General features: G+C 35.8%; 1 protein-coding gene across 4 annotated transcripts in view; it reads left to right on the plus strand.

Moving 5' to 3' along the window:
- DIO2 (iodothyronine deiodinase 2) overlaps nucleotides 1-27,627 on the plus strand; it is a 209,824-nt gene that overhangs the window by 168,110 nt on the left and 14,087 nt on the right. For 2 of the 4 annotated variants that reach the window (XM_019731105.2, XM_019731109.2), the window contains exon 1: nucleotides 26,475-27,401. In XM_019731105.2, coding sequence (XP_019586664.1) covers nucleotides 27,180-27,401 — 222 coding nt within the window. In that variant the 5' untranslated portion in view covers nucleotides 26,475-27,179. Of the gene's footprint in view, nucleotides 1-26,474; nucleotides 27,402-27,627 lie in introns of those variants that run through there. The other 2 variants (XM_019731107.2, XM_019731106.2) reach the window with 2 other exon arrangements.

The raw sequence follows: 27,627 nt of genomic DNA on the forward strand, positions 1-27,627 counted from the left end.
TTTAAAACTACATGTGGAAATTTACCTTTATTCCTATTGTTTTGTCTTAGAATTCAGTTACACTGTTCCAGCCTGTTAAGGTCTTTGCAATTCTGATTCTGACTTCAAAGTATTTATTTTTCTTCTGAGATTTGTATCATCAGAAAATTTGGTAAGCACTTAACGTGATTAATCCAACATTTGTATAAAAACCACCATGCATGAGGAAATATGCTAGATAATGTATATTCACCCCAGTGATTAATAAAACACTAAAATGGAAACATCCAAAAGTAAAGACTTCTCTCCAAATAGTCTACTCATAATCAAAAACTCTTGATGTATGATAAAAGCTGACACATACATTTACAATCCATATTTCCCTATCATTTTCCTGTAAAATTTTCTCCGTTCTCGGAATGAACCGTCATGTCTGTGTTGGCAAGACCGAAATCTGTTCCTTCAGCCTTGACTGAATTTTCATCTGTGATTGATTCCTCTGTTGTGATACCTCAGTCTCCACAAAGCTAACTATGTGCCAGATTTTCTTTTTGCCAAAACCTGCCTTTTCCCTTTGTTATTATCCATATTGATTAATGGCTTTCTCATCCTCTCATTCAGTTCTCACAAACTTGAAGTAGTTCTTTTTTAATTTAAAAAATTATATTGACTTTTGGCTTAGTGTAGAAGAATGTAAGATCCTGTTATTTTTTTAAAAAAGGAAAACAAATAGCATAATAATACAATTACAAATTAAATAATCCATAACCTCAGCATCCAGAAATGAGCGGTCATATTGATGTTTTTTCTTTCTAGTCATTGTCCCGTGCATTAAACACAATCACTATTCACTTACCTGAGTGTGCAAAAGTTTTAATATATTGTGAATATGTGTAACTAATAGAATAATCAAGAAAGTATCTGTACAACCAACCATGTCAAGAAATAGATTATTGCGAACACCCAAATGACCCTTGGATGATCTCTCTGTGCTATCTTCTCTCCTTCTCTAAACATTTCTATTCTTATATGATCTGTTTTTCTTATTTTTTAAACATTAATTTAAATGAAATAACCTGTATAATTTTTGTCTAGTAAATTGTTTTGTTCTACATTATGTCTGTGAGATGTATTCACATTATGTGTGGGACAGTAGTTTATTCATTTTCATTATTGTATAATATTCCATTGAATGACTATGTCATATTATCCATTCTAGTGTTGATTAGCATTTGGGTTGTTTCTAGTTTGAGATTATCATGAATAGCATGGCTATGAATATTCTTGTATATGTGTATATATTTTTTTCTCTTTGAAATATGCCTAAAAATGGAATTGGTTAATAGGACAGATGTATATCCAACTTTCATTCGAGGTCGGACAATTAAGTCCGTGGACTCATCCTATATACCTCATTGCTGAATATCACTATGGTCACCTTCAGAGTACTCACGTTGGAAAGCTATGCACCAATGCCAGTGCCTAGTCCACCCTTCAAACAATTTTGGAACTCTTTTTCTGGAATGGCCATCAGAGCTGCCATCGTGTTAACCTTGATGTCCTGAATGTCATCAAAATGTCTTCCTTTCAATATTTCCTTTATATTCGGGTAAAGAAAGAGGTCATTGGGGGCCAGATCAGGTAAGTAGGGAGGGTGTTCCAATACACTTATTTGTTTGCTGGCTAAAAACTCCCTCACAGACAGTGCCATGTGAGCTGGTGCATTGTAGTGATGCAAGAGTCAAGAATTGTTGGCAACAAGTTCAGGTCGTTTTCATCTAACTTTTTCACGCAGCCTTTTCAGCATTTTCAAATGGTAAACTTGGTTAACTGTTTGTCCACTTCATACAAATTCATAATGAATAATCCCTCTGATATCAAAAAAGGTTAGCAAAATTGTTGCAACGAGTTCATGAACTTAATTTTCAGACCTCGTATATAATGTATTTTTTCCAAAGTGGTTTTATTTTAGATCCCACCAGCAGTGTATACGAATTTTAGGTTTCCCACATTCGCACCAAAATTTAGTATTATCAGTCTTATTTAGCTACATCAACTGGTTGGTATATGTTGATATCTTCTTGTGGTTTAATTTATATTTTCCTGATGTGTCGTAATTTTGAGCATCTTTTCATTTGGAGATCTTCTTTTGGGTGCTATCTGTCTGTCTGTAAAAATATCTTTTCCCAGGAAGTGGCTTACCTTTTGCTCTCTTAATGTATTCTTTGATAAATCAAAAATTTTAATTTTAATGTGTTTTCCTTTAGGATTAGTGCTTTATATGTCCTGGTTAAGAAATTTTTGCTTACCTCAAAGTACTAAAGATTTTCTTCCATAGTTTCTTCTGAAGTCTTCATTGCCTTATCTTTCACATTTAGATCTACAATATACCTATAATTGATTTTTGTATATTATGTGGGAAATGTTTTCTTTTACAGTATGCCTATCTAGGTGACCCAGAGTAATATATTAGAATGACCACTCTTTCTCCAGTGCTTTGCCATGTCACTTTTGTTATGAACCAATTGTATGTATATGTAAGGGTGTTAATGCACTAGTATGTTCTGTTCATCTAGGCATCTGTTCTGTTAGCAATACCATGCATGCTCTCTTAATTACTAGAATTTTAAAATAAGTCTCAACATCTGTTAAAGTCCTTTAATTAGTTCCTCAAGATTATCTAGGCAAACTTTTGCTCTTTGAATATTTGCTTCATTTTAGAATGAGCTTGTCAATACCTACCAAAAAACCCCCAACAAAACAATGACTTAAAAAAAAAAAAACTATTTCTTGAATTTTGACCGCCAGAGATTTAAATGTGGAAAGATCTACTTGAAGACAATAGATATCTTTATTATATGTTCATTACATATTAACATATTCCATTATTCTGATTATTTAAATCAGGTGCCACAAATTGCAACCCCTGAGCTACTGTATTTCCCCGAAAAGAAGACGTAACCGGAAAATAAGCCCTAACATGATTTTTCAGGATGCTCATAACATAAGCCCTACCCCAAAAATAAGCCGCAGTTAAGATCATCAGCCAGACGGACGCATTTAGTACGTCTGTTGCAACACACAAGGGAGGTATTGAATTATAAAATAATAATATTAATATATAATTAAATATAAATAAATAATATTATTGACGTTAGTACTTAAAATAAATGATACATTATAATTAAGTATTTGTAAATACCCAAGCAGTCACCTTTGGATGAGAGGTAAATGCCTATGTAAACAGATGAACTTAAGACTTATTGCTGAATGACCAATCAGAGTACAGACACAACGCACGAATAACTTGCACACTTGGTAACAAACGGACGTGATTGTGTCTAATATGAATCTTCATAATTAAATACATTGTATGTTGTAATGGATACACAAGTGTATTAATGCACTTGTGTGAAATAAAGAAACGTTTTCTGAATTTTTGTGCCTGCAATTTTTCTTCGCTTTTGTGTGGACCATCATTTTTAACTGTGATCATTTTTGTTGCTACTCCTGTCTTGTAAGTCTTCAATTAACACTTGATTTAATGGTAGACTTAAAGGGAATAATATTTTGACCCCCAGACAAGATGATTGCAGAAAGAAAGAGCTGTTCCATCGAGTACAAGAAAGGAATCATGGAGGACTCCAGGGGGCAAGAATCTTACGGCTTTCTGCAAAGAGAATAAATTGGATCTCCAAATGGTCCGAAAATGGAGAGCAGATTACAGTAACCTCAGTCAGCAGATGGATGAGGGAAATGCTAAGAAGCACAAGTGTGGATCAGGTCAGCAACCATTATTTCCTGAGCTGGAAGACATCATCTGTGAATGGATTGCTGACAGGAGAGCAAAGGCTTTGGTTGTGTGCAGGGCTGATATTCAAGCATTTGCCCTTGCAATGGCACCACAGTTAGAAATATCCCCAGAAGAATTCAAAGCATCACAACACTGGCTGGGTGGCTTCCTTCAGCGATATGAACTGTCTCTAAGAAGATCAACACTGTTCAAGGTGGAAGACATTGAAGATATTAAACGTGCACTTGCATTCAAGTCATTTGTTGATGGCACCGACTTTTCTAAATACCAGTTCTCCAACATGATTGCTATGGATGAAACTGCAGTGTTTATGGGCCAAGGATCTCAAATGACAATTGATCAGATGGGTGCCTCGTCAATCTATATTCCCTCCACTGGTTATGAAAGTGCATGTGTTACCTGTATTTTGGCAATTTATCTGATGGAAAGAAAGCCCCACCTCTAATCATCACTAAAGGCAAGAAAGATAAGGTTGAATGTGTTTTAAGCTTTTATGTTCTGGAAACCAAAAAGCCTGGTGCACACAAGTAGTTATAAGGAAGTGGGTTAATTTAATGCTGTTTTGCAAGGTGGCCAAAGAGGTCTGCTAATCTGGGATTCAGCCAGCACTCACCGTGCTAAAGACATGAAGAATTTTTTTGCAGAGAGAAGAATAGATCAAATAATGATTCTCGCAGGAATGATTGCCTAGCTCCAGACTCTTGATATTGCAATAAACAAGCCATTCAAGGACCATTTGCGCAGGGAAACCAATGACTACATTGAAAAGAGAATGGAGAGAAATCAGCGTGGAAACTTTGTGAAGCCTAGCCTGCGAGAGGTTGTGAGTTGGGTGAAGAATTCATGGGATAGAATCGATGGCAGCTATGTTGCCAATGCACTATGAGCAGGCTATACGGACAAGAAGTGCTCATTTAAGGAGAGCTCTGTTGCTGGACATGAGAGATTGGAGCCAGTGGTTCTACAGGAAATGGAGCTGCAAGAAATTCAAGCTGGAATTCGGGGTTTGGAGAGTTATAATGATGTTACAAAAGAAACCGACATGACTGTTTTTGAATAAATGTAGATTTTTCTACATGAATAAATGTAGATTGTTGTACATGAAAAAATAAGACATCCCCTGAAAATAAGCCCTCATGCATTTTTTAGAGCAAAAATTAATATAAGACCCGATCTTGTTTTCAGAGAAATATGATAAATACAGTCCTCTGACAATTTTTGAAAGTAAAGTTTTATTGGAAGACAGCCACACCTGTTTGTTTACATATTGTCTATTTCAACATTGGTATTGCAATGTAGAGCTGGATAGTTGTCAGAGACCATCTAGCCTGTGAAGGCTAAAATATTTATTATTTGACCCTTTACAGAAAATATTTGCTGGCCCCTCATTTGGATATTTGCTTATTTGTTGCCATAATATTTTATATTTTTCTGTGTGGAAATGCTTTACATATTTTCTTAAATTAATTTCCAGAAATGAAATGTATTTGTATGTTGTAGATGATATTTAAAAATTTCATTTTCTGGTCATTGATATTTGGAGAAATACTATTGATTTTTATATATTGACTTTGTACCCATCTATAGAGTCTCTTTTATTTTCTATGTACAAATTCCTATCCATTTTTATTTCTTGTTTTGAACTTATACATTTTTATGAAATTGGTAATAATGTGAATCCTTGTTTTTTAACTGATAGCAGAGGGAGAGTTTTCATATCACTATTATGTAGGATGTTTGCTGTAACTTTTTTTTTTTAGATAACTGAAGAAGTCTTCAATGAGCTTTTATGATGAATGGCTGTTGAATTTTATTAAATATTTTCTCTACATACATCGAGATAGTCATATAATGTTGCTTCTTTATTCAATTAATGTGGGAAATTATACTAAGTTTTCAAATGAAAAACCTCACATTACTGAAATAAGCTCAATTGATTGTGATGTATAATCCTTTTGGTGTTTGTTTGCAAATAGTTCACTTAGATTTTTTTGTTTTTCTCAATTGTGATGATGAGTGAGATTGCACTATAATTTTCCTTATAAGTTGTGATATCAAAGTTATGCTACCTCAAAAAGTGAGTTGGAGATTGTCTCTTCTTTTTCTATTCTCTTGAATAGTTTGCATAAAATTAGCATTATTGCTTCCTTAAATGTTTGGTATAATTTATCTATGAAGTCATCTGAGCATGAGTTTTCTGAATGTAATTGAATTAGATTATTTTATAGTTACAGAAGATTCCACTTTACGTTAAGACATATAAGATATAAGGTAGTGACAGACCGTTGTGTCTTCTGTAGCAACTAGAAAAACCTGGATGAATTAAAAATATGCAGTTTATATCTATATCTCTAAACCTACAAAAATTAGAAAATTGTGACTGTGTAGAGACTGAGAGACAATTTCCAGAGATTGAAGATACCTTCTAGATGAGCAGAGGTTGGCATCCATTTCCTCTCTGGCAGCTTTCACCAAGTCCAAGCATAGGTTCATGTTCCAATACAGACAGGCAGATATTACTGAGGGAAAGAGATAACAGGAGCTTTCACCAGAGGGATGGCATAGCTGCTTGGAATCTGGATGAGTCCTAAATTCAAAGCTGATTTTTCCCCTCTATATTTCTCTGTAGGACTCTTGTCTAGGGTTTTGCAGAAGAGAGACTAGTTCCCTTCTGTAGTTTCAGTAAAAACTATTTCCACATTTTAGTAGAAGCCAAAGTTCTGCAAGATGGAGAAGTTTGTAATGAACACAGAACGGTTCACACCTTTGTGACTTATTCTAACTAAAGCAACAACCCATCTCTCACCCAGCTCAATTCCTAATTAGTTCAAGATGGTCAGCCATTCACTCTGTCTGCCTGAGAAAGGAAAAGTCGTGCCCTGTCTGAGGGCGAATTACATTGATTCCAGTCTCTATTGTCCTTCCTGGCATACATAAAACAATTATATAATGTGTGAAGAAGGTAGAAAATGTGATCCATAATCGAAGAAAAATACGTGTCTCCAGACCCCCAGATGATTTAGATATTGGAATTAGAAAACAAGGACTTTTAAATGACGATTAAAATTTATTATGAAAAATAGAATTAAAAAACTGACAAACTTGATTAAAAAAAAGATGGAGAATTTTGACAGATAAATAGAATCTAAAAAATTTTTCAAGTGTATATTATGGATCTGAAAAGAAAGACAGAATCCAAAATTAAGAACTTACTGGGAATGGCTTATTATTAGATTGTACACACTAGGTAAGATTAGTGAATTAAAAGGCAAGTCAATAGAAATCAAAATGAATTAATAAAAAGAGTTTAAGATACTTGAAGAACACTGTCAAACAGTTTAATGTATGTACGAGTATGTAGTCTCAGAAAAAAAGGAGAAAGAGAATGAGACTTAAGCAACATTTGAAGGTATAATGGACAAGCATTTTCCAAAACAAGTGAAAGAGATTACCCCAGAGATTTAAGCAGTACAGAAAACTCCAAGCAAGATAAATGATGTAAAGAAAAATTATAAACTTTATAAACTATGACAATTTCATCAGTTTTGGAATGTTTTTGGCATTTTGTTTCTCCTCTGCTAGTAGTTCGGAAGTTTATTTTAGACTAGGGGTGTCCAAAGTTTTTTCAACATTTTTCACCAAGGGCCATATGCGGTAAAATACACAAACAGCCGGACCACTCACTCGAGGTGAAGTACATATTGCCTCACCTGGTTTATTTAAGTAAACTAGATATATTTTTTGGAATTTGCTGCGGGCCAATAAAAAATGGATTGCGGGCCGCAGTTGGCCCGTGGGCTGCAGTTTGGACACCCCTGCTTTAGACCTTCTTAACGTATCTCCTAAGTATCTTACTCTCTTAATTTTTTTGTATTTTTCATGCTTTTAAAAATGTGTGCTTTATTCTGAATAGTCTCTACCCAATTGTCCTCAAATTCACTAATTCTTTCTTTAATTGCCACTTAGCTCTTCTCAAATTTATCTATTTTCTTAATTCTGATCATTGTATTTTTACTTGAGTCACTTATTTTACAATTTCTAGTGGGATTCTTTTGAAATATTTCAGATTTGAATTTTATTTTCTTGCACATATACAGCATAGTTTTAAAGCTGATTATCTAGATATTTGATCCAGCATTTATTTTTAATAATTCTATTACTTAGATATTTGATTGCTTTGTTTCCATTGGCTATCATTTCCAACCCCTGGCATCATAGTTTTTGTCTATTTTTTGTATCTACTTAGTTTTGATTGAACATAAGGTATTGTATATAAATAATTGTGGAAACAATATGTAAACAGGATGATGTTACTTTCCCTCAGCAAGACTTTACAATTGTTTGACAGGTGGCTAGGGGCACATACAATCTGGGGTAACCTTATCTAATTTCAGGGTTTGAGATTATTATCTTTATTCCCTGTAAGGGTTAGTATATTTTTAAATTTATTCTTGCTCTGGTGTAGCTTTTTGAGTTCTTAATATAAAACATCAAGGTCTTGCATTTTAATTTTTATCTCTCTATCCTAAATTTTTTTTCAAAACCTCTACTTAGGTTCTTAGTCTCTCAGCTGCCTTTCTATAATCTAGAAACACTCTTAACAATTAAATTGGTCCCAGATGCCAGACACATCTCTTTGGGTCCTTTTCTCCTAAATCTTTGCCCTGTAATTTTTTACTGTCTCCTAAGGTCTCATATATTTAATAAATTAATATATATATATATATATATATATATATATATATATATATATATATATTCTAACTTTTCTATTTATTTTCAATGAGAAGATGTGCTTGAATTAGACCATCCCCAACTTACAATTGTTCAACTTATGATTTCTAAATTTTATAATGCTGTGAAAGAGATAGCACACTCAGTAGAAACCATATTTCAAGGTTTGAATTTAGATCATTTCCAGACTAGTGATACGCAGTACGATACTCTCTGGTGATGCTGGGCAATGGCCGTGAGCTGCAGCTCCATCAGCCACAGTCATAAGGGTGAGAAACTGACACTCTATAGTGTGTTCATTATGTTCGATGATTTTGCCCAGCTGTGGGCTAATGTTACTATATGAAGCACATCTAAGGTAGGCTAAGCTAAGCTATGACGTTGGGTAGATTGGGAAAATACTATGATATATTTTCAATTTACAATATTTTGAACTTAGGATGGTTTATTGGGATGTAATCCTATTGTGAGTTGAGGAGCATCTATACCTATTTTGGCAGTATCACCAAACACAATTTTTAAATAAGTATTTTGTTAGTTAACTTGAAGTTTGGATGCTTATAACAGCAAACTCAAACCAGTGGTTTCAATAAGAGAGAGGTATATATCTCTCTCACACTACAAAAGTCCAGAAATAATTCACCCAGTGCTTATTTGGCATTTCCATGGTCATTAGCAACCCAGGACATTTTTATATTTCTGTTCGATCAGACTTTTCATGTGTTTTCCATCCTTGAGTTTGTCACAGGGTCTGAGTTGGCTGCCAGAACCATAGTCACCACATCCTCATTGGAAGCATAAGTGGAAGAATGGGGGGGAAACATCTTAATCCTCATGGTATCTTCTTTTCACAATTAATATAGTATTTCTAGTACTAGGCTTTTCCCTGATAGAAACTAGATAAATAACTTTCTTGCCAGTCACTGTGTGGTATAAGGTATTGCAAAATATATAAGGGAAAATAAGAGAGGAATGGGAATGTGTGGACAGAGGGTCCAGACTTTACAGTTCTCCGCAAGGCAGATTTATGGGATGCTAATGAAACGCAGCTTCAGGCTTCTCACTTGCAATGCGTTCCCATAGTCATATATTTCTGCTAAATTTACACAAATGAAGTATTTTAACTATTGGTTAAAACAATTGTCTTTTTATATCCTGACATTATTCTTTTTTTCATATGTCTTGTGTTTAGTGGTTGGAGAGAAGCAGGCATTTTTTAGTACAAATGCATTTAGTTCAGGTTTAATGGGATGCATTTGTGTTATTTGCAGTCATTTATGCACAGTTAAGCTCTTGCTAGCTGTCCTGCTGTGGGATCGCTTCTAGGAATACTGCCCTCCATGACAAATCAACTGGTATTGTGATAACAAAGTAAAGGACCAGAGGACTAAGAGATGTTGTGAAGGAAAAATATGGTTGGAAATATATAAAATAAGAAGTTCATCACTGAAAAATTCAGTCTTACAACTCTCACAGGAAGAAAAATTTGACATCCCTCCTAAAATTTTACATTGACTTTAATGGGTTGTAAAGCTGAAAGAAAAATCTTCTAAATAATCAATAATAATAAGGAATTTTATTCCTATTTGCAGGTTTATAGAAAAGACTATTACCTTTTTAGTCTCTCCATAGAAAATTATATGACAATATTATTGTATGATAAATAAGTGAACAAAGAATTTATAGTTGCAAAATGTAAGAAATAGATCAGGTAGTTAATTTAAAATTCGTAATTTATTGTGATGTCTCTTCAGCATTCTGAATAGCTATTCACTTTTGTACCTAATTCTTGTATATATAACTATGTATTTTTATTATTAAAGAGGGTCCTCCCAAATTTTAGAAACCTCAAGTTTTCAGAAAATCTGGGTTTACCCCTGTGTTCTCTTTTGTGCTACATTATTCATTAAGAAAAACTAGTGGAAGACTCTCCCAATTTGCAAGCCAAAGTCCTTGGATCTGCAAATCAACAAACTCAAATCACATGAGACTTCCATTTTCAGGAACAGTAGTCCTCCTCTCTCTTTATGGGCGGGGTAAGAATAGAGGGAGGGAAAACAGAATGTTGGCAGGTGAAACTGCTTACCTGATTCTGGCAATGACAGAGATTGCAAGCCTCTCAGGCTGGGAGAGTCTCATCAATCAACCCGTACTTGAACTATTAGCACTGTCAGCTTCCTCGTAAGAGATGACAATTCAAGGGTAGCTTTCCTCACCCACAGAAACTCCCTTAGTCAAAAGAGCCAAACACTTAATCAGAAGGAGGGGCAGGAATGCATATCTCTGGCAACCAGAACTGGCCCTATTGACGTTCAGTCTCCAGAGCTTCTTGTAACTCCTTTTTGCATGACTGTGAAAGAGAACCTCAACAGAAGCCTTTGACTTGCTGGTACAAGAGTTCGGGCTGGGCTTGCATCCTTTGCCTTGGAAGGGAGTGGCTGTGGTGCCAGGAACAGGAAGGTTAAAACAACTTTGCCTATATACTCTCACAAGTGATGTCTGATTAAAAAGAATAACAATAAACACATGCCGATATTTGTTTGTACTTGCATTATCTTTGTGGGATGGGCAGAAATGAATCACTGGCTAAAGATATTAGAAATGAAAGCCAGCCATTAAGCTTTGCTCTCATTTGGTAACAAGAGGAAGACTGTAATGAACTATCTTTTGGGGTTGTGAGGATTATTTAGATCTGAAAGCAGAGGTGTAATTTTTTGACTCTAAAGAAATGGGATCAATGGCTAAAGAGTATCATGTAACCCCTAGTATTATTAAATATATCAAGTATTTACATGGTTTAAAGAGAAATCACAGTGCAAGTTGAAGCTTCTGAGTTCTAGCAGCTCAGACAGTGTCATTTCTATGTTCACAAAAATCTATCCTATTGATGGAGTTAAAATTTTTTTGTGTTTTTATATATTCTATTATTTTGAAAATAAATGGCTAAAAGTCTGCTCCATAAGTTTCCATTCTACTATTGGGACCTCATGACCAAAATCACTTAATTTTATTTTTATCTACTGTAGAAAGAACAGAGATCCCTTTTTGGAGTAAAACGGGGAAGTCATCTCAGTTGGCCTTTTCCTAAGTTCTTTCCTCCTTACCTTCACTCCTAAATTACCCAGGGAATCAAAACTATGCCTGTTGGCTACTTAAATTAATGAAACTGCTAATGTGTAATGCAGGAACATCAGCTCCGTGTGCTCTAGATACATATATGAATAGAACTACTGGGGATGCACACTTGCCCTGAATGTCAGTGTAATCCATGTAAATCAAACATTGACTTTACAATCCTCATTCCCAGAAACCTAAGGTAAGAATTGGTGAAGAGATATGGGACTTGAACACGCTGTCCTTAGGCCTAGAGATCAGTCACAAAATTGGCTGATTAAAAATAAACTCTCCACAGCTCCTTTGAAGAAATCTCTCTTTAATGTTAAAGGAGATATTTGTTGGCTTGTCTTACAGCTTTATGATTGCCTTTAAAGCAAGACCAATGTAAAAGAGGCATTAGTTTCACTCTTTGTTTTTTAACATATCCCAATTCAGCCAGTCGGTTATATAAATTAGTGTTTACGCTTGCCGTAAAACAGTGGTTTTTATTTGGGGTGATTTTGTTCCCCCAAGGGACATTTGATAACATCTGGTGACATTTTTGATTGGGGGATCAAGTGAGATGGTACAACTAGCATCTAGGTAGATAGAGACCAGTGATGCTGCTAAACATGATAGAATTTACAGGGCAGCACCATAACAAAGAATTATCTGTCCCCAAATGTCAATAGTGCTGAGTTTGAGAAATCCTGCTCTAAAATAGTACATGTAAAGTAGAAAGAGTGAAGTCTCTTCGATGATGGCATGTTCAAAAAGTTTTATAGGCAATTGAAAATGCATCCTTTCTGCCATGAGCTCCCAAGTGTCTTGTGTCATCATTAATTATGGCTATATCAGCTGACTTGAGTAAAACAGATTTTATTGTTGAACACTATTTTTATTTTCACTGGAAAAGAGAATGGGTTGGAGTGGACAGTTTCGCCTCTGTTGGCTACCCTGTGGTCAAGTAATCTAGTTGCTGTTTCAGAGTAATCACTCAGGTTGGGGTAAAGCCTGCCAGAATCTAGGACTTTTTATAACTTGCATAAATAGACAAGAGATCATGATGTCTCTTGTAATTGTTGTTATGCAAGAATTTTGTCTACTATTACTAAGTTAATATTTGTTGTTTCTATTTGTTATACTACTTGTAAGATTAACTTCTAAGTGTAGAAGTCACAGGCGATATTATTTAGCAATTACTTGATAGTCTATTTGGATAACTAAAAGCAATTTTGTGGAATTGATAGGAAAGCATATGGAATATAATATATTCACTATTAATGTTTGAGGGATTTTGATGGAATTAATATAAATGTTTTAAAATTAAAGTCCCATTATCAATTTTGAAAATCATATGAGGTATGACAATTCAGTTCGTGAACTCATCCTAGAAAAAGTGCTACATACTTCACTGCTGAATATCACTGTGGTCACCTTCAAAGTACTCCCCTTGGGAAGCTGTGCACCTATGCCAGTGCCTAGTCCACCCTTCAAAGCAATTTTGGAACTCTTTTTCTGGAATGGCCATCAGAGCTGTCATATTACCCTTGATGTCCTGAATATCATCAAAATGTCTTCCTTTCAATATTTCCTTTATCTTCAGGTAAAGAAAGAAGTTACTGGTGGCCAGATCAGGTGAGTAAGGAGGGTGTTCCAATATAGTTATTTGTTTACTGGCTAAAAACTCCCTCACAGGCAGTGCCATATGAGCTGGTGCATTGTCGTGATGCAAGAGTCAAGAATTGTTGAAGAAAAGTTCAGGTCGTCTAACTTTTTCACGCAACCTTTTCAGAACTTCCAAATAGCAAACTTGTACAGTTGACATAAATTCATGACGAATAATCCCTCTGATATCAAAAAAGTTGAGCAACATCGTTGTAACAAGTTTGTGAACTTAATAGCATAATTACACACAGCCCATTCCATATATCTCTCCATTATACTTATATCTTAAAAGAAACTTTAGTTTATTTGAATTTTGGAATCATTTCTGAGTTTTACAACTATAGTGAGATACCAGAAGAAAACTAGAAGATAATTGTAACACCAGAATAAGTCATGTAATAAAGAGACAAAATAAATGAGCATTATACACCCTATGGAATTTAACAGTGATGTGAAGTCACTTAGAGTGTGGAGGGCTATGATAAAGGACAAAAATAAGCTAATATCTGTTCCTGTAGAAGGTAGAGCAAAAGGAAGTTGATGATTTATAAATTAGAAAGGATTGTTTTCTGAGAGTGAGATGGTTGAATGTAGTGTATTATTATGGAAAAAAAAAAAACAATTTGGAGTCTCTTCTTTGAAGTTTTTAAAAACAAAAACATTTAACTTCTGTTCAACAGTTAAACTTTTTTCTTTTTTTTTTATCTGAATTGCAGCCTGTGTCACTTTCCTGTGGCTGCTATAATGGGTTGCCACAAACTGATTGGCCTTAACTAATAGAAATTTGTTCTCTTACATTGTGGAGGCCAGAAGTCTGAAATTAAAATTAGTATCACTGGGCCGAAATCAAGATGTCAGTAAATTCCTGTCCCTCTGGAGGCTCTAGAGAAGAATAATTTCCTTGTGTCTTGCAGCCAGCATTCCTTGGCTTGTGACCACATCAGTCCAATCTTCTAGGTCAGTATCTTCTAATCTCTTACCTTCTAATCTCTTTTTGCTTCGTCTTCTCATTGCCTTTTTCTCTGTGTGTGTGTATAAAATCTCCCTCTGCCTTCATTTTATAAGAACCCAAGGGATGGAATTTAGGGCCAACCGAAATAATCCAGGATAATCTCCCCATCTCAATATCCTTAACATAATCACATTTGCAAAGACACTTTTTCCAAGTAAGGTAAAGTTTAAGGCCTCCAGAGATTAGCATTTACTGTCTTTTTGGAGGAAGAGGGGACTTTTTTACCCTACCACAAAAATTGAGGGATAAATTCGTTGAGTACTTCATGGGCACTTCCAGTATTAGGATTCTGACCTTGGGCAATTTGCTTAACCCCTCCATAAACCTTGGTTTTCTCACTTACAAAATAATGACATTTAGGTCAGAAGATTGTTATGAAGACTAAATGACTCAATACAATTTAAAAGAGTGGCTCATACATAAGAACTTCTCAATAAGTGTCCACTGGCATTACTTGTTAGTGCTGTTTATGTTGACAGTATCATTAACATAAAAGAAGGATTGTGTGAAAAGGTAATTGGGTACTTGCTTCATGGCCTATGATATAATCCACATTTCTTTACTGTTATTTTTGGTTTGACAAATTTAACTACAGAAGTAGTTAAAGTAGTGACTTGATGTCTAAAGAATGTATCTGATCTGCTTTGTGGAGTTTATTTAACTTTGTCTACAACAGGGACAGCCTAGGCTAACCCCTAAAATTGAGTAGGAACTCAAAATCCAAGTTTTACAAAAGTTCCTATTAAGAATAATAGCCTCGGGAGCAACAGAGATATACTATTCACTCAGAAAAGAAATTATTCTATACTCTAAGAATGTCTGAATCACCTTTTCAACTTTTTATAGACATAAGTAAAATCTCAAACTTTTGGATTTAACAGAAGTCTTTTCCTGCTAAATTGAGCACAATTCTTCCATAACTTGACTTGTTTAATATGTCTCCCATTCAGGTTGACCTTTCTACTTGTAAAACTATAAATTGTACTCCCCCCGCCCCATCATTACTGTAGTATACTAAGCAGATGTTTGTTAATAACAAAACAATACTTTGTTTACAAAAACCTTTTCTAGTCAAAAATTTTTCTGGCTTTTATAAATACTGACATTCTGTGTTCTAACATACATTTTAGGTGTCATCCTTTGAAGAAGGAGTTAGTGTGCTTACTGCACACACTGATTGGAAGGGTATGTCATTTATTTTAGGGTAATGTTAGGCTATTGACAGAGTCATTGACAGACTAGACTAAAATATAATATTAATTTGTTTTTCATTATTAATATGATATGATTTTTAAAAAATGAAATTTCAACTAATTATGTCAAGGGTGCACGAATGGAAACAGTACTTCCATTTTTCTTTGTGCATTTCACCAAGAAATAACCATGTGTAACTCAAGTGCAATGGCAATCTGTAGACCTTTTGCTATTTGAAATGCTGTTAGGTTAAACAATATAAAATTGCTGTTCTTGTAGGTCAATAAAGGTTGAATGTAGTGTTTCATATAGTACAAAGTAAACAGACAGTACCCCCATGAAAAAGGAGCTCAGTTTTCCAGAGCTATTAAATGAATGTAGCTAGATGAAACATTTAAGCGTCTAAGGAAATTTTTGCATTTCCATGTTATTTATATTTCTCCCAGTAAATATAAACTAAGTCCTGTTTCACATCCTTTACTTTAATGTTAATGATCTTGGGAACATACATCATTAAAAGAACGGAAATGAATGAAAGAAATTCATAGTGGGAAAAGCTAGGTAAACAGAAAACAATGAAAAATGCAGATTGTTACAAACTTTGTAATCATTTCTGTTTGACAGTGTTTATCTCTTTAAATGTTTATCTTCTTACCCATTTTTATTTCATTTTTATGTGACTCATAAAGTTGGATATCACTCAATGTTTAGCTCTTTGGTGTCAGAACACGGAAAGCAGATTGCCCTGGCATTTTTATATACTGTAGGAAAAGAAAGTCATTTTCATTTATTGAGATTTATTATTTGAATATGTTTTCCAATATAGCAAAGCACACCTACAAAATTTAATGTACATGCATATGCAAGTACACTATTCTGGAGTAGCATCGGGTAAAATTTTATACTTTCTTTTGGAGAAAATGAAGAAAATGAAATAGATGCATATACTTCTCCGATCCCACCTTCCACCGTCTCCCTTAGTGATCAGTGATATTGGGAAAGGTATTATATTTTCCATAAAACCCTCTAAAACATCCATTTATCACTTCTTGGGCCGGGGGTTGTTCTGGAATGGTAAGTAGTTGAGAAGATGCCAGCTCTCTAATGGAGGGATTATTACCTTTTGGGAAGTGTTTGATGGCTCAAGGGAGCAGAAAGACTTTAGGGAATAGGCGTAGAGGCCTGTTATTATGGGTTTTACTAAGAAATTAAGTTTTACATTCATATGATATTTGCTTTTATGGTAAATTTCATGATTTTCTTGTGTAAGTGAAGTTTCAGAGAAATTTTACATTGAGAAACACATTAGCTTGGCATTGATCACCTCCATGAATTCTTTTCATCAGCTTCTGTTCTATCAGAATTGTCAGATTCTTATGACCTAGTTGGCTATGTCGTATCATATCTTGTAGTATACTGCATTTTGGAATGGATGTAAATGAGTAAACTGAGACCATCTCATAATTTAAAAAGCAATCTCACTCTGAGTCAGTATGTATACTATATACCAGTAAAAATAAATGAAAGAAAGGAAATGACTGTGGTTCAGTAATTTATGAAGAATGTTACAGTTTTATTTTCTATCCATGTACATTTTAAAACCACCTTTGCACAAGGATACCAAATGAAAGTTTGGATTCAAGCTCAGAAGTGATCCGAGAAAATGTCTCTTTCTTTCTTAGTGGCTTGGCAGCTAGTCAAAGAGTTAGTAAAAAAGGAAGATATGAGAATAAATCAACTAGATAACTAATTTATATGATGCTTTCTGTAGACAAAACATTGTACATATTTTGGAGAATCAAAAACCGTGACTAAAACTTCCTTCAAAATTACGTGGGAAGTGGGAAAGAAGGTGGGGTGGTAGAGATGAAACAAGATTGGTTACGAGTTTATATTTGCTGAAGCTGGTTGATGGGTACATGGGTTTCTTATACTTACCACTCTACTTTTGCATGTGTTTGAATTTTTCCATAATAAAAAGGGTTTTGTTTTTGTTTTTGTTTTTAAATCCCAGGATTTAACTGTTTCCTAGCGGGAGTTTTTACTGTAAATATGGAAACAAGAAGGTTCATTGTATATACAATGCGTTCTGTATTTCACACATATTTCCAATTTCCACATCTTTCTGGAGCTAGCTCATAAAATTTCCTAACAGGTAAACATCCTCAGCATCTCTAACTCTGCTTTCATATACACTGTCAGGTGATTTGTCATGAGAGGACAAAGGTAACAAAAATTGCAAATAAAGAAATAAGAGTGATTACCTAAAGTATAGACTGAAGAGAACTGGAAGAATGAAAATTTGGAGTAAAGTCATGCTGAGTAACTAGACCCACTTTTTTTCTTGCAGCAGTATAAAGGTTCCAGAGGCTACAATATTAGACAGTCACTAAGTTGTAATCTCAATGTGCTTTATAAGCTTGCTTGATGAGGTACCTGTAAAACCCAAAAATGAAATTATACAAGTGTGGTCGTGGAGAACTAAAATTAATCTGGTCACTGCCATCCCTGCCACTGATGGATTCTTTAATTAGAAGTGAACTGCTTTGCCAAGAAATGCTTCTTTGTATACACACGACACATACACACACACACACTCAGGGGGTGACAGTTAAGTTCACGAACTGTTGCAATGATGTTGCTAACCTTTTGATATCAGAGGGATTATTCATTATGAATTTGTGCCAACTGGACAAACAGTTAACCAAGTTTACTATTTGGAAGTGCTAAAAAGGCTGTGTGAAAAAGTTAGACGACCTGAACTTTTCACCAACAATGCATGGCTCTTGCGTATGACAATGCACCAGCTCACAGCACTGTCTGTGAGGGAGTTTTTAGCCAGTAAACAAATAACTGTATTGGAACACCCTCCCTACTCACCTAATCCTAATCTGATCCCCAGTGACTTCTTTATTTACCTGAAGATAAAGGAAATATTGAAAGGAAGACATTTTGATGACATTCAGGACATCAAGGGTAATATGACGACAGCTCTGATGGCCATTCCAGAAAAAGAGTTCCAAAATTGCTTTGAAGGGTGGACTAGGCACTGGCGTCAGTGCATAGCTTCCCAAGGGGAGTACTTTGAAAGTGACCACAGTGATATTCAGCAATGAGGTACGCAGCAATTTTTCTAGGATGAGTTCGTGAACTCAATTGTCAGACCTCATATGTATTATATATTTTATATATATATAACATGTATATAATGTACATTATGTATATATGAAGTAGATGCAAATATATATATATATTGGGGGTGCCAAAAAATGTACACAAGTGGACACTTTGGTCAACGTTGCTCAAGTAGTAGTTTGCCGTAATTAGAAATGTCTGGATGCTGATGGTAACCATTTTGAGCACCTCTTGTAACTGCAGAAGTCAAACGTGATTGTATGCATCTTTTGTTTATCGGTATATATTATATATTACAATTTTAATAGCTTTTCCTTTCTTAAACTGTGTATCCATTTTTTTGGTACCCTCTGTGTATGTATCTCCAGGTCCCTATTCCTTGCTGTTACTGACAACATCTGTCAAAACAAAGCTTTAAGCAAAGTTTTTTCATTTTCTATGACTATAACAACTTTGTGTATTGAGGAAAGATGAAATAATCCTAAATAATTTATGTTTCAAGGTCAAAAGGTACTATTTAAGTTTCTCTAATAGGATGTCTACAAAACCATTGTTTTAAATCTATTCCGTTATCAAGTACCAGATTTCTGTATTTGATTTTGCAGTACTACATTTAATGGGACCTGTGTATTTTCTTCATTAACCCTTTCTTCACTCTTTTTACATAGAATTGGCAAATCCTTCCTTACTGCCAGACTGTACAATGCAATTCTGTTATAGCCCCTGTAACCTTGCATTGCTTTCTTTAGTTTACATGTCTGTCTCCCTCTACTGGACTCTAAATTTGTTTTAGACCAGGAATCCTTTTCAGTCTTCAGCTGAATGACTGGCTCTTTGCAGGTTTCAGGAGATGTTGCAAGTGGATGGCTAACTGAATAAATGTCTTATGGTAGCTGATCGTTTGAGCAATTTAGAGCTAATTTTCTAATATAAGCAGATGTCGTTGGCTTTTTCCTATCCCTTTTCCTCACATTTCTCATATCCTTTCACTGTGGCTACATACAGAAAACAAAAGTATTTTACCTTCTGACTTCCACTTCCATGTCTTTTCATGAATTAACTTCTCCATTCTTTGTAATTCTCAATTTTCCCATTATTTAGCATCAACTGTGATCAAGGCAAATGCTTTGTATGTACTGCCCGTCTCCCCAATCTTTATTACATTCATTCTTCTAAAACCTGTCCTGCCTTCCATGCTTTTGCTTTGCCCTCTGCATTTTTTTTTCCCTATTGCCTGCTAACTCCTAGAAAAGTCATTCTGTGACCCAAGCAAACAAAAAGTTTTGATAGCTCTTTTGAGACCCATAGTCCTGAGGTCCCAAGGTAGTAGGAAAATATTTCTGTGTAGAATGAATAGAACAATCTTTTAAAGAAGATACAAATAGTACCACAAGTATGGGCAGGCACTGAATTGTGTTGAGGCTTGAATTTATCAAGCACATTGTCCATTAAAATCAGTGTTTTTTTCTCCTTTGTTACGGAATGTTTTTTTATTACATTCTGGTCCAAAAACCATAGGAGAACAATTTTTTCTCTAGCACCAGGGGTATTTGGGTAGATTTTCTTTCTATTCTCCCTAGAATCATGGAAGACGCAGAAGTGTTACATGGTAAGTAATTTAGAATTAAGGCACATGCCCCTCTGGAGGGCTCTTAAACTGGTTCAATTCAGGGTTAAGTATGGGCAAAGAGTCAGATTGATTATTATTCTTCAGGCAAAGTTTGCCCTTCCCTAATATCCCCAGTTACTGGTAATCTTTCCTGTTTTCCACTAAATAACCAAAGTTTTCTTAAAGTCAAGTGGAACAGGTTGGTAATTCATACTAATATCAGATCTGGCCTGCCAGGAATTTTTTTCCCCCCAAAGACTGTTTTATTAGAGGAAATCTATTGACTTAGGCAGGTCCAAATAAACTTATTAGCCAAGATTGCTTTTCATTTTTAGTATTTTTAGAACAAGACCAAGTTTCTTAAAAATATGAATACATTAGCCACCAACATGAGATAAATATGGGAAGACATTTTTAGCTCCATTTTACAGGTAGAAAAATCAAGTCAGAGGTTTGTTTCTGGTCATATGGGCCAGTATGACCCCAGAAATAGATTCTGTGTCTGATGAATGAAGTCTGCCAGAACACATCATTTGATAAGAGTTGAATGCCAATTTACTGAGTAAGCTAGTATTATTTAACACTTATCAGGAAGCAATAGAGACATTTGCTCTGAGGAGATTGAGATTCTTTGATTTGTATATAATTTAGCTCATTACTGACACAAAAATCATAAAGTGTATTGGTTTTATTTTAGGAAGGTGGATCTGCGGTCTTTAACACATGATAGAAAATTCCCCTGAGAAAACAAAATAAGACTATTCAGGAATTTGTATGCACCTATTTTTAAAGTAAACATTTAGCTATATGGCTGTGTCTTGATAGAAGACTACCAGTGTCCATTTAATAAATGAGGTTGGATTTTAAAAATAGATTTGAATTTCATGCCTTATATTTCGTGCTTGGAAGATATGCTAATCCTTTCCTATCTACTGCCTATTTGGAAAGCATACAGATTTATTTAATCACACACAAAAAAACTAGTCTTCAAAATTGAAATGGAAACAGAGCCATAATTTGTGATTATGGTATTCTGCCATTAGCCCAGTTAGATGTTTTCATGTTTGTGTTATGTATTAACTTATTCTAAACTATAATTTAAATAGCACCACAGGCTTTAAAAGGTTTTGAGAGATTATCTTATTAGCCTCCCTCCCTACCTTGAAAATAGGTCCAGTGATAAAATTTTCATAACCTCCCTTGGTAATATATCCCATTGTATAATCATCCTCATTGCAGGTATTTTATCCCCATATCAAACATGGATTTCTTTATATTACAGTAAATTCTATTAGCTTTACCATCTCCACTGAGGCTGGAATAGAATATCTAGCTTACTTTCTCTGTACATTAGTATCTACTGATTGTTGAGAGAGGAGGTGTGGCATCCTTTGCTCTCGATGGGAACAAACTAGACTATTACCTCTGGAATGGCATGAACCAGCATGCATCTTAACATATTTTGTTATGCTCTATGTTCATGTACTCAGCATATGAGTGAGGCAGTGTATAAGTGATATTTTTAAAAGTGCTTGTAAAACCATTTATAAAGAATGACCTATTTTATTTTTAAAACTTAATATCATCTGGTGGTTTCCTATGAGCTCTGGAATAAAATAAAGTAGAGGAAAGGTTGTTCCAAATATGATGACTGTTTTTGACCATTTTCCTTTGTTTCTTTTCGTCTATGGCATTGGGTCAAGGATTTAGGGAGAATGGAGACGTTGAATCAAATTTTAGGAAAAGAGAGGGTGAGTTCAATTTGTTTATTTTGACGGGTTTTTGTTCTGAAGGAATTCACCATGTATAATTTTACAGAGTATTCTTCTCTATCCTCCTACCTTCCCCCCAACCTTGGGTGTCTCTAGAGGCTAATAAACTATTCTCAAACTTAAATAACTCTTCGACAGCTTCATGACACCTGGAGAGGCTTGGGCAGCTGGGAGTGGAGACTGGCCATCAATTTAGATCTAGACCAGGTCAATAGCATATGAAAGCTGTTGTCTCCTAACAGCTGTTCAGTGGCCTTTATGAAATGAGGTTGTGGCTTCCATCCAGTTTCTGGACAGCTGTCTTCTTCACGAAATGCATTGCCACAATTGGCATTAATTGGCTCTGCAGACAATTCATTGAATCTTCTCTTTGCTCCCTTCCTCTTTCTCCTCTCCAACCTCCTCATCTTCCTTCTCTTCATTTCTGCTTTTCCCCTCCTATCTTTTCCCTTTTCTTTTCCTTCTCTGTCTTACCAGTAGGTGGCCTGAAGAAAGAAAGAGCAGCAGCAGTTCCTTAGGGAAGAATGTGTTAACACCTCAGGCTGTGCTCTCTGCCAGGGCTTGCCAAAAGACCCAAGACAAGGCTGTGGGGATAAAATGCATATACCTCCCACAGCGTCAGCCTTCTCTGCCCCAGCCCTAAGTTGCTTTGCTCAAGGTGTGTCAGAGTTTACTCTGGGGTTGTCTATTTTATCCATTGAGTTTCCCCTTTCATCACAAGGCAGGGCACATGGCTGTGTTTGTAGAATGGATGGGCCCACAGGGAATTTTGAGTGATTCAGTAGTTGTGGTATAAAACCTTCATTATACCTCACTTTCCGGCACAACCAGGAGTTATTAGACACAGAAAGTTACACGGTTTGTTACTCTTTTCTCTGATAAGAGCTGCATGTTTTGGGGCGATATGTATGGCAATCATATTCCCAAACCCAAAATCAATACACCTATCCTGACCAGACATTTTTTGGATTTATAATGTATTTATTTGACAAGTTTTCAATAAAGTCTAAATAAAACTCCATTTTAAGTTATATTTAACAAATCACTTGAATTAAAAGGAATAAAATTCTACAAAACTAAGACTACTTGAAAATCCATGGCATGAATTATTAACTTCGATTTTTTTTTTTTTTTAATGTTCTTTGGCTCCTTCAGATAACAATAAGGAAACAGTGGTGGTAGTTTCCATCCTTGAGATGTTTAAGTCTACTTTCAGGTTATCCAACTTCATTTTCTCAGTCTCAATTTGAAAGTCAAAAAGTGGACTAAAGGAAAACTTATCACTCATATATGTGTTATTTTTCTAACCAGAAGGAGGCAATATCAGGACATGATGTTCTCTTACTATGTAAAGAGAAAACATATAAACAATTTTACAGTGGTTCAGCGCTTACGAAGAAGTCCAAAGCATTGTGCCCTAGGATGCCTGACTTTGGAATTTGAAACGTGCGTACAACGTTGTCAGGGACATTCCACCAACACATCACATATTGGTTTTTATTTAACTCATTACAATGTTGATTGCTAGGAACACTTACATGACCAAGAAGATAGCCAAGCCTTTCAAATGATCTTATGAAATCTAAATGAGGAGCTTGTATTGGGGCAATATTAAACAGATGTGAAATCTCAGATATCCTTTCATATTTAGAAGGTAAAATTACTTAGGATAACCACTTTGGGCAAGGGTTTTGAGTCGCAGAGAAATGACCAGGACCCAGAAAATAGTCATGTAGGGAATAAGTGAGGTTTAGAGTTGGGGAAAAAATATCCCAGCACCTGCTCTGACTCTACAACCTTGATGATCCACTTTCTCTTAGCTATATGATGGGATAAATCATACTCTTTCACTTTATGGGTTATTTTTGTTACTTAAGTATAAAGTTACTTGAAGATCAAAGCACTAAATATTAGTAATAATTAGAACAAGGAACTGTGAACCGAGTGTAAAAAGAGAAATAGCTTTGGAGAAATGTAATTTCTAGAAAGGACAGATTATCTAACAGGTAAAAGAATGACTCTCCGTTTTGTGATTAATTTATTTATTCATTTATAAAAAATGATAAAAGAAATCTGAGAAATGACACAATCAGGTTGGCTAGATGCCGTTTTGTTCTTCTATTTTTAAAAAAACCACTCAAACACTTTGATTTCAGAAATATAAAGCAAAAAGCAATTTGATTTATAACAATTGATAGTCTGGATGTGCCTTGAACTTTGCGTTTAAAAAGAAAGCATTTTTCTGGTTTTCTACCAAGCCCCTTCCTTAGCTTACCATTTACAAACACACCTCTATCCCTGAAAGCAAATGACAAGTGAGGAAGGATTGGTTTATAGACGCCAAAGTCTCTACCTCAAAGAAGTGCTGCTTTAATTCAAACAGGACAAAATGAACGTCTGAGAAGGGGTGAGATTATAAGTTTTGGGGAAGCAAGTAAGTGAAAGCATCATTTCCTGAGTGCACACCTTCCTCTGTCATTGTTGGCTAGGACTGTAGCTTTCCCATCTGCACTAGCTAAAATACCATTTCCCTCTTTTCATCCTTTCTTTTCTTCCACAAGGATATCAGAAGATTGAGAAAATGAGTGGAGTAAATGTGTATTATGAACACAAATAGTATTATTTTGTTAAGAATGTCTGCTAATCATAGGAAAAAGTATTTTTCTATGTGGTTTATATTCATTTTTCTCAGCTCTGAATGTCTTCTCTAAAAATTTAGTCCATGGGATGCAAATCCAAAACTCATCATGGACTAAATTGAAGATAAAAGTGAAAGAATCAGGTTTTTCAGACAATGGGGGCTGGTGAGGGTTGTGTCACTGGGGAGGGCCACACCCAAGTTCACCAGGGTTTACAATTCTGGGGCACTCCAATCATATCATAGTGTATGTGAGTGGTGCCCCCTAGTGTGGAGCAATGGATGCCCTGCCCGTTCATCCATTCAGTACATCCTTCTTGAACTTGCTTTGTGCCAAGCATGGTTCTAACTGCTGGTTAGACAGCAATGGAGAAAGCAGACAGGAAATACCTGGTCTGACAGAACCTAAAGGCATTCTCATTCAATTATTTTTTTAACGGCAGAAAGCACCATGCCAACCAAATAAAATGCATCTGCATGCAGAACTCGGCTCATGGGGGGTGGGAGAGTCTTTTAAATTATTTCTGTGCTCCTGCAGGTTTTAGGCCCAGGAAAAAAACCCCAGAAATGTACTGACCACAGGTTAGCACCCAGTAGTTTAGCTCATGCTTCGTGACAGCTCTGTGTACATAGGAAAGTCAGCTGATTAATTTTCAATTAAAATTCTATTTACCCAACTCAGTGTCTGTACATGGCACTCCTTCTTCCAAGAAAACATAATTCCTAGAGATTAGCTGTTAGGTAAGTGAGGAAGGAAAATTGAAATGAGGTGGGGTCATGGCCTTCTGCCAAAGCATTGTCTGCCTAAATACCTGTCTATCTTGGAGACTAATGTGAAAGATGGGACATTGAGCAGTGGTCACTGTGGCTCTTGAACAAATTCAAAGTCTGTTCCTAACCACCTACAAATTTAATTAAATTTTTTTTCAAGCAAAAAGGAAGATTCCCTAAAGTGTCGGGTCTTCTAGGAGTTATGCTACCAGAAACAGGGAAAGTGCAGGACGCAAAGAGCTCTCTTACCGTAAAGAATGTATTTCTCAGTCTTATGACATCTTAATGCTATTTGATGGAAAGTTTTAATTTAATTTGCATATAGGCAAAACGGAAATAAAAGGAGGTCTGGTTACCTGGCTTATTTTCAGGTCTGGAAGATTTTTTTTTCTTCTTTTTTTTTTGTTTGCATTGGAAACTTCGGTAAAATAAAAACGAACACTTGTATTCATTTTCTGCAGGCTTTAGAGAAATGCTATGATGATACTCAAAGAATTTAAAAAGTTTTTTACCTCACAACTCACTTTGAATTTTTGTAAGTAAGATTGTGACTCAAAAATATTTAAGGAACCTAGGTCACAAATTTGATGAGAGACAGAGTATATAGGTATAAAGATCAAATGTAAGAAATAGAGCACAGATGATCTTCCTCTTTTCTACCTGTCTTCCAGGATCTTTTCTTTCCAAACCCCCTCATCATAAATGAATAATAGTAGTAGCAATAATAATAATCAGAGGAGAGAGTGTTAACCTATCAAATCTACACTTTATATTAAATTACATTTCCCAAAGTTTGGAATCATTTCCTGAAAACCGTCAAAGGTATTAATTTTTTTTTCTCTCTCTCTCTTTAAATCACAAAGCAAAATTCCACTGTCCCTCCACCCCCACTTCTAAAAAAAAAAAAAAAGTTGTCGAGTTTTGCTTTTCTATTCACTGCAGTCCTGGCCAAAGTAAAGCCCTCTTTCTCAATGACGTCAAGATCTTTACCAAGATTAGGCTTTCATTTCTCTATTGCAGCAATTAGCCAGGGAATGTATAAAAGGCTTCAGGGAGACTCACTAGGCTGCAGAGAGAGCACTTTGCACCACAGATAGCACGAAGGGAAGCCAGAGGGAGTGAGCCAAAGGAGAGGAGTCAGTCGCTCCTGAGGAAGGGTGAGCGTGAGACAGGCTGGGAGAAGGAGAACAGAAAGTGTGTGTCAAACGGAGTAAAGAAGGGGCAGAAAAAAACTACCCTAAAAGCACATTTTAAAAACTCTGGCAATTCAAGAAAGAAACAGGCTACGTTTCTGAACATAGAGACAATGAAAAGCTACAGAAAATTTTGCAGTTTCTGCCACAGCCTCATAGGTGCTGGGAAATGAAAGCAGAACTGCCTGTCTTTAACCGACTCTGAGAGGGGTAACTGGATTAGGGACGGGTACGCCAGTTGTTGTTTTTTTCTTTCTTTCTTTTTTTTTTTTTTAACATCTTAAATCCTGAAAAAAAAAAAAAAGGCAGCAGCTCGGAATTGAATGAATTGATGGGCACAATCCAACTGCTGGGCTGGAGAGACTGGACTTGGTCTTGCCATTTCTGCTTCTTTGAAAGAGGAGACAGCTTGGGCTTCCTTTTAATTTAGTTTTTCTCCTTCTCTCCCACCCCCCAGCCTTCCCCTTTACTTCCCCCCACTCCCTCTATTACCACCCCCCTTTTAAATAAGAGGGTGAAGGTGAACCACAGCGCACAAGGGAACTGACTCAGGAGGCAGAGAAGATGGGCATCCTCAGCGTAGACTTGCTGATCACACTGCAAATTCTGCCAGTTTTTTTCTCCAACTGCCTCTTCCTGGCGCTCTATGACTCGGTCATTCTCCTCAAGCACGTGGTGCTGCTCTTGAGCCGCTCCAAGTCCACTCGCGGGGAGTGGAGGCGCATGCTGACCTCAGAGGGAATGCGCTGCATCTGGAAGAGCTTCCTCCTCGATGCCTACAAACAGGTGAGCTGCGCCGAGGGGCTTCTCCTTAGGTCAGCAGGGGCAGGGGCTGGAATGTTTGGGACTGGAGGCCCCTGGGAGCACTAGAGTGAGAACTGTGGAACCCCATCTGGGGGCCTAGTGGTTATGCTCAGACGAACTCCTGCCTTTACTTTGTCCACCTGTCACACAAGTTAGATTTGGGGGTGACGTGTAGTCAGCCATGACTAAGTGCGATCTAATAAGGAGT

This window comes from Rhinolophus sinicus, linkage group LG03 (assembly GCF_036562045.2).
Source record: "Rhinolophus sinicus isolate RSC01 linkage group LG03, ASM3656204v1, whole genome shotgun sequence".
Taxonomy (NCBI): domain Eukaryota; kingdom Metazoa; phylum Chordata; class Mammalia; order Chiroptera; family Rhinolophidae; genus Rhinolophus; species Rhinolophus sinicus.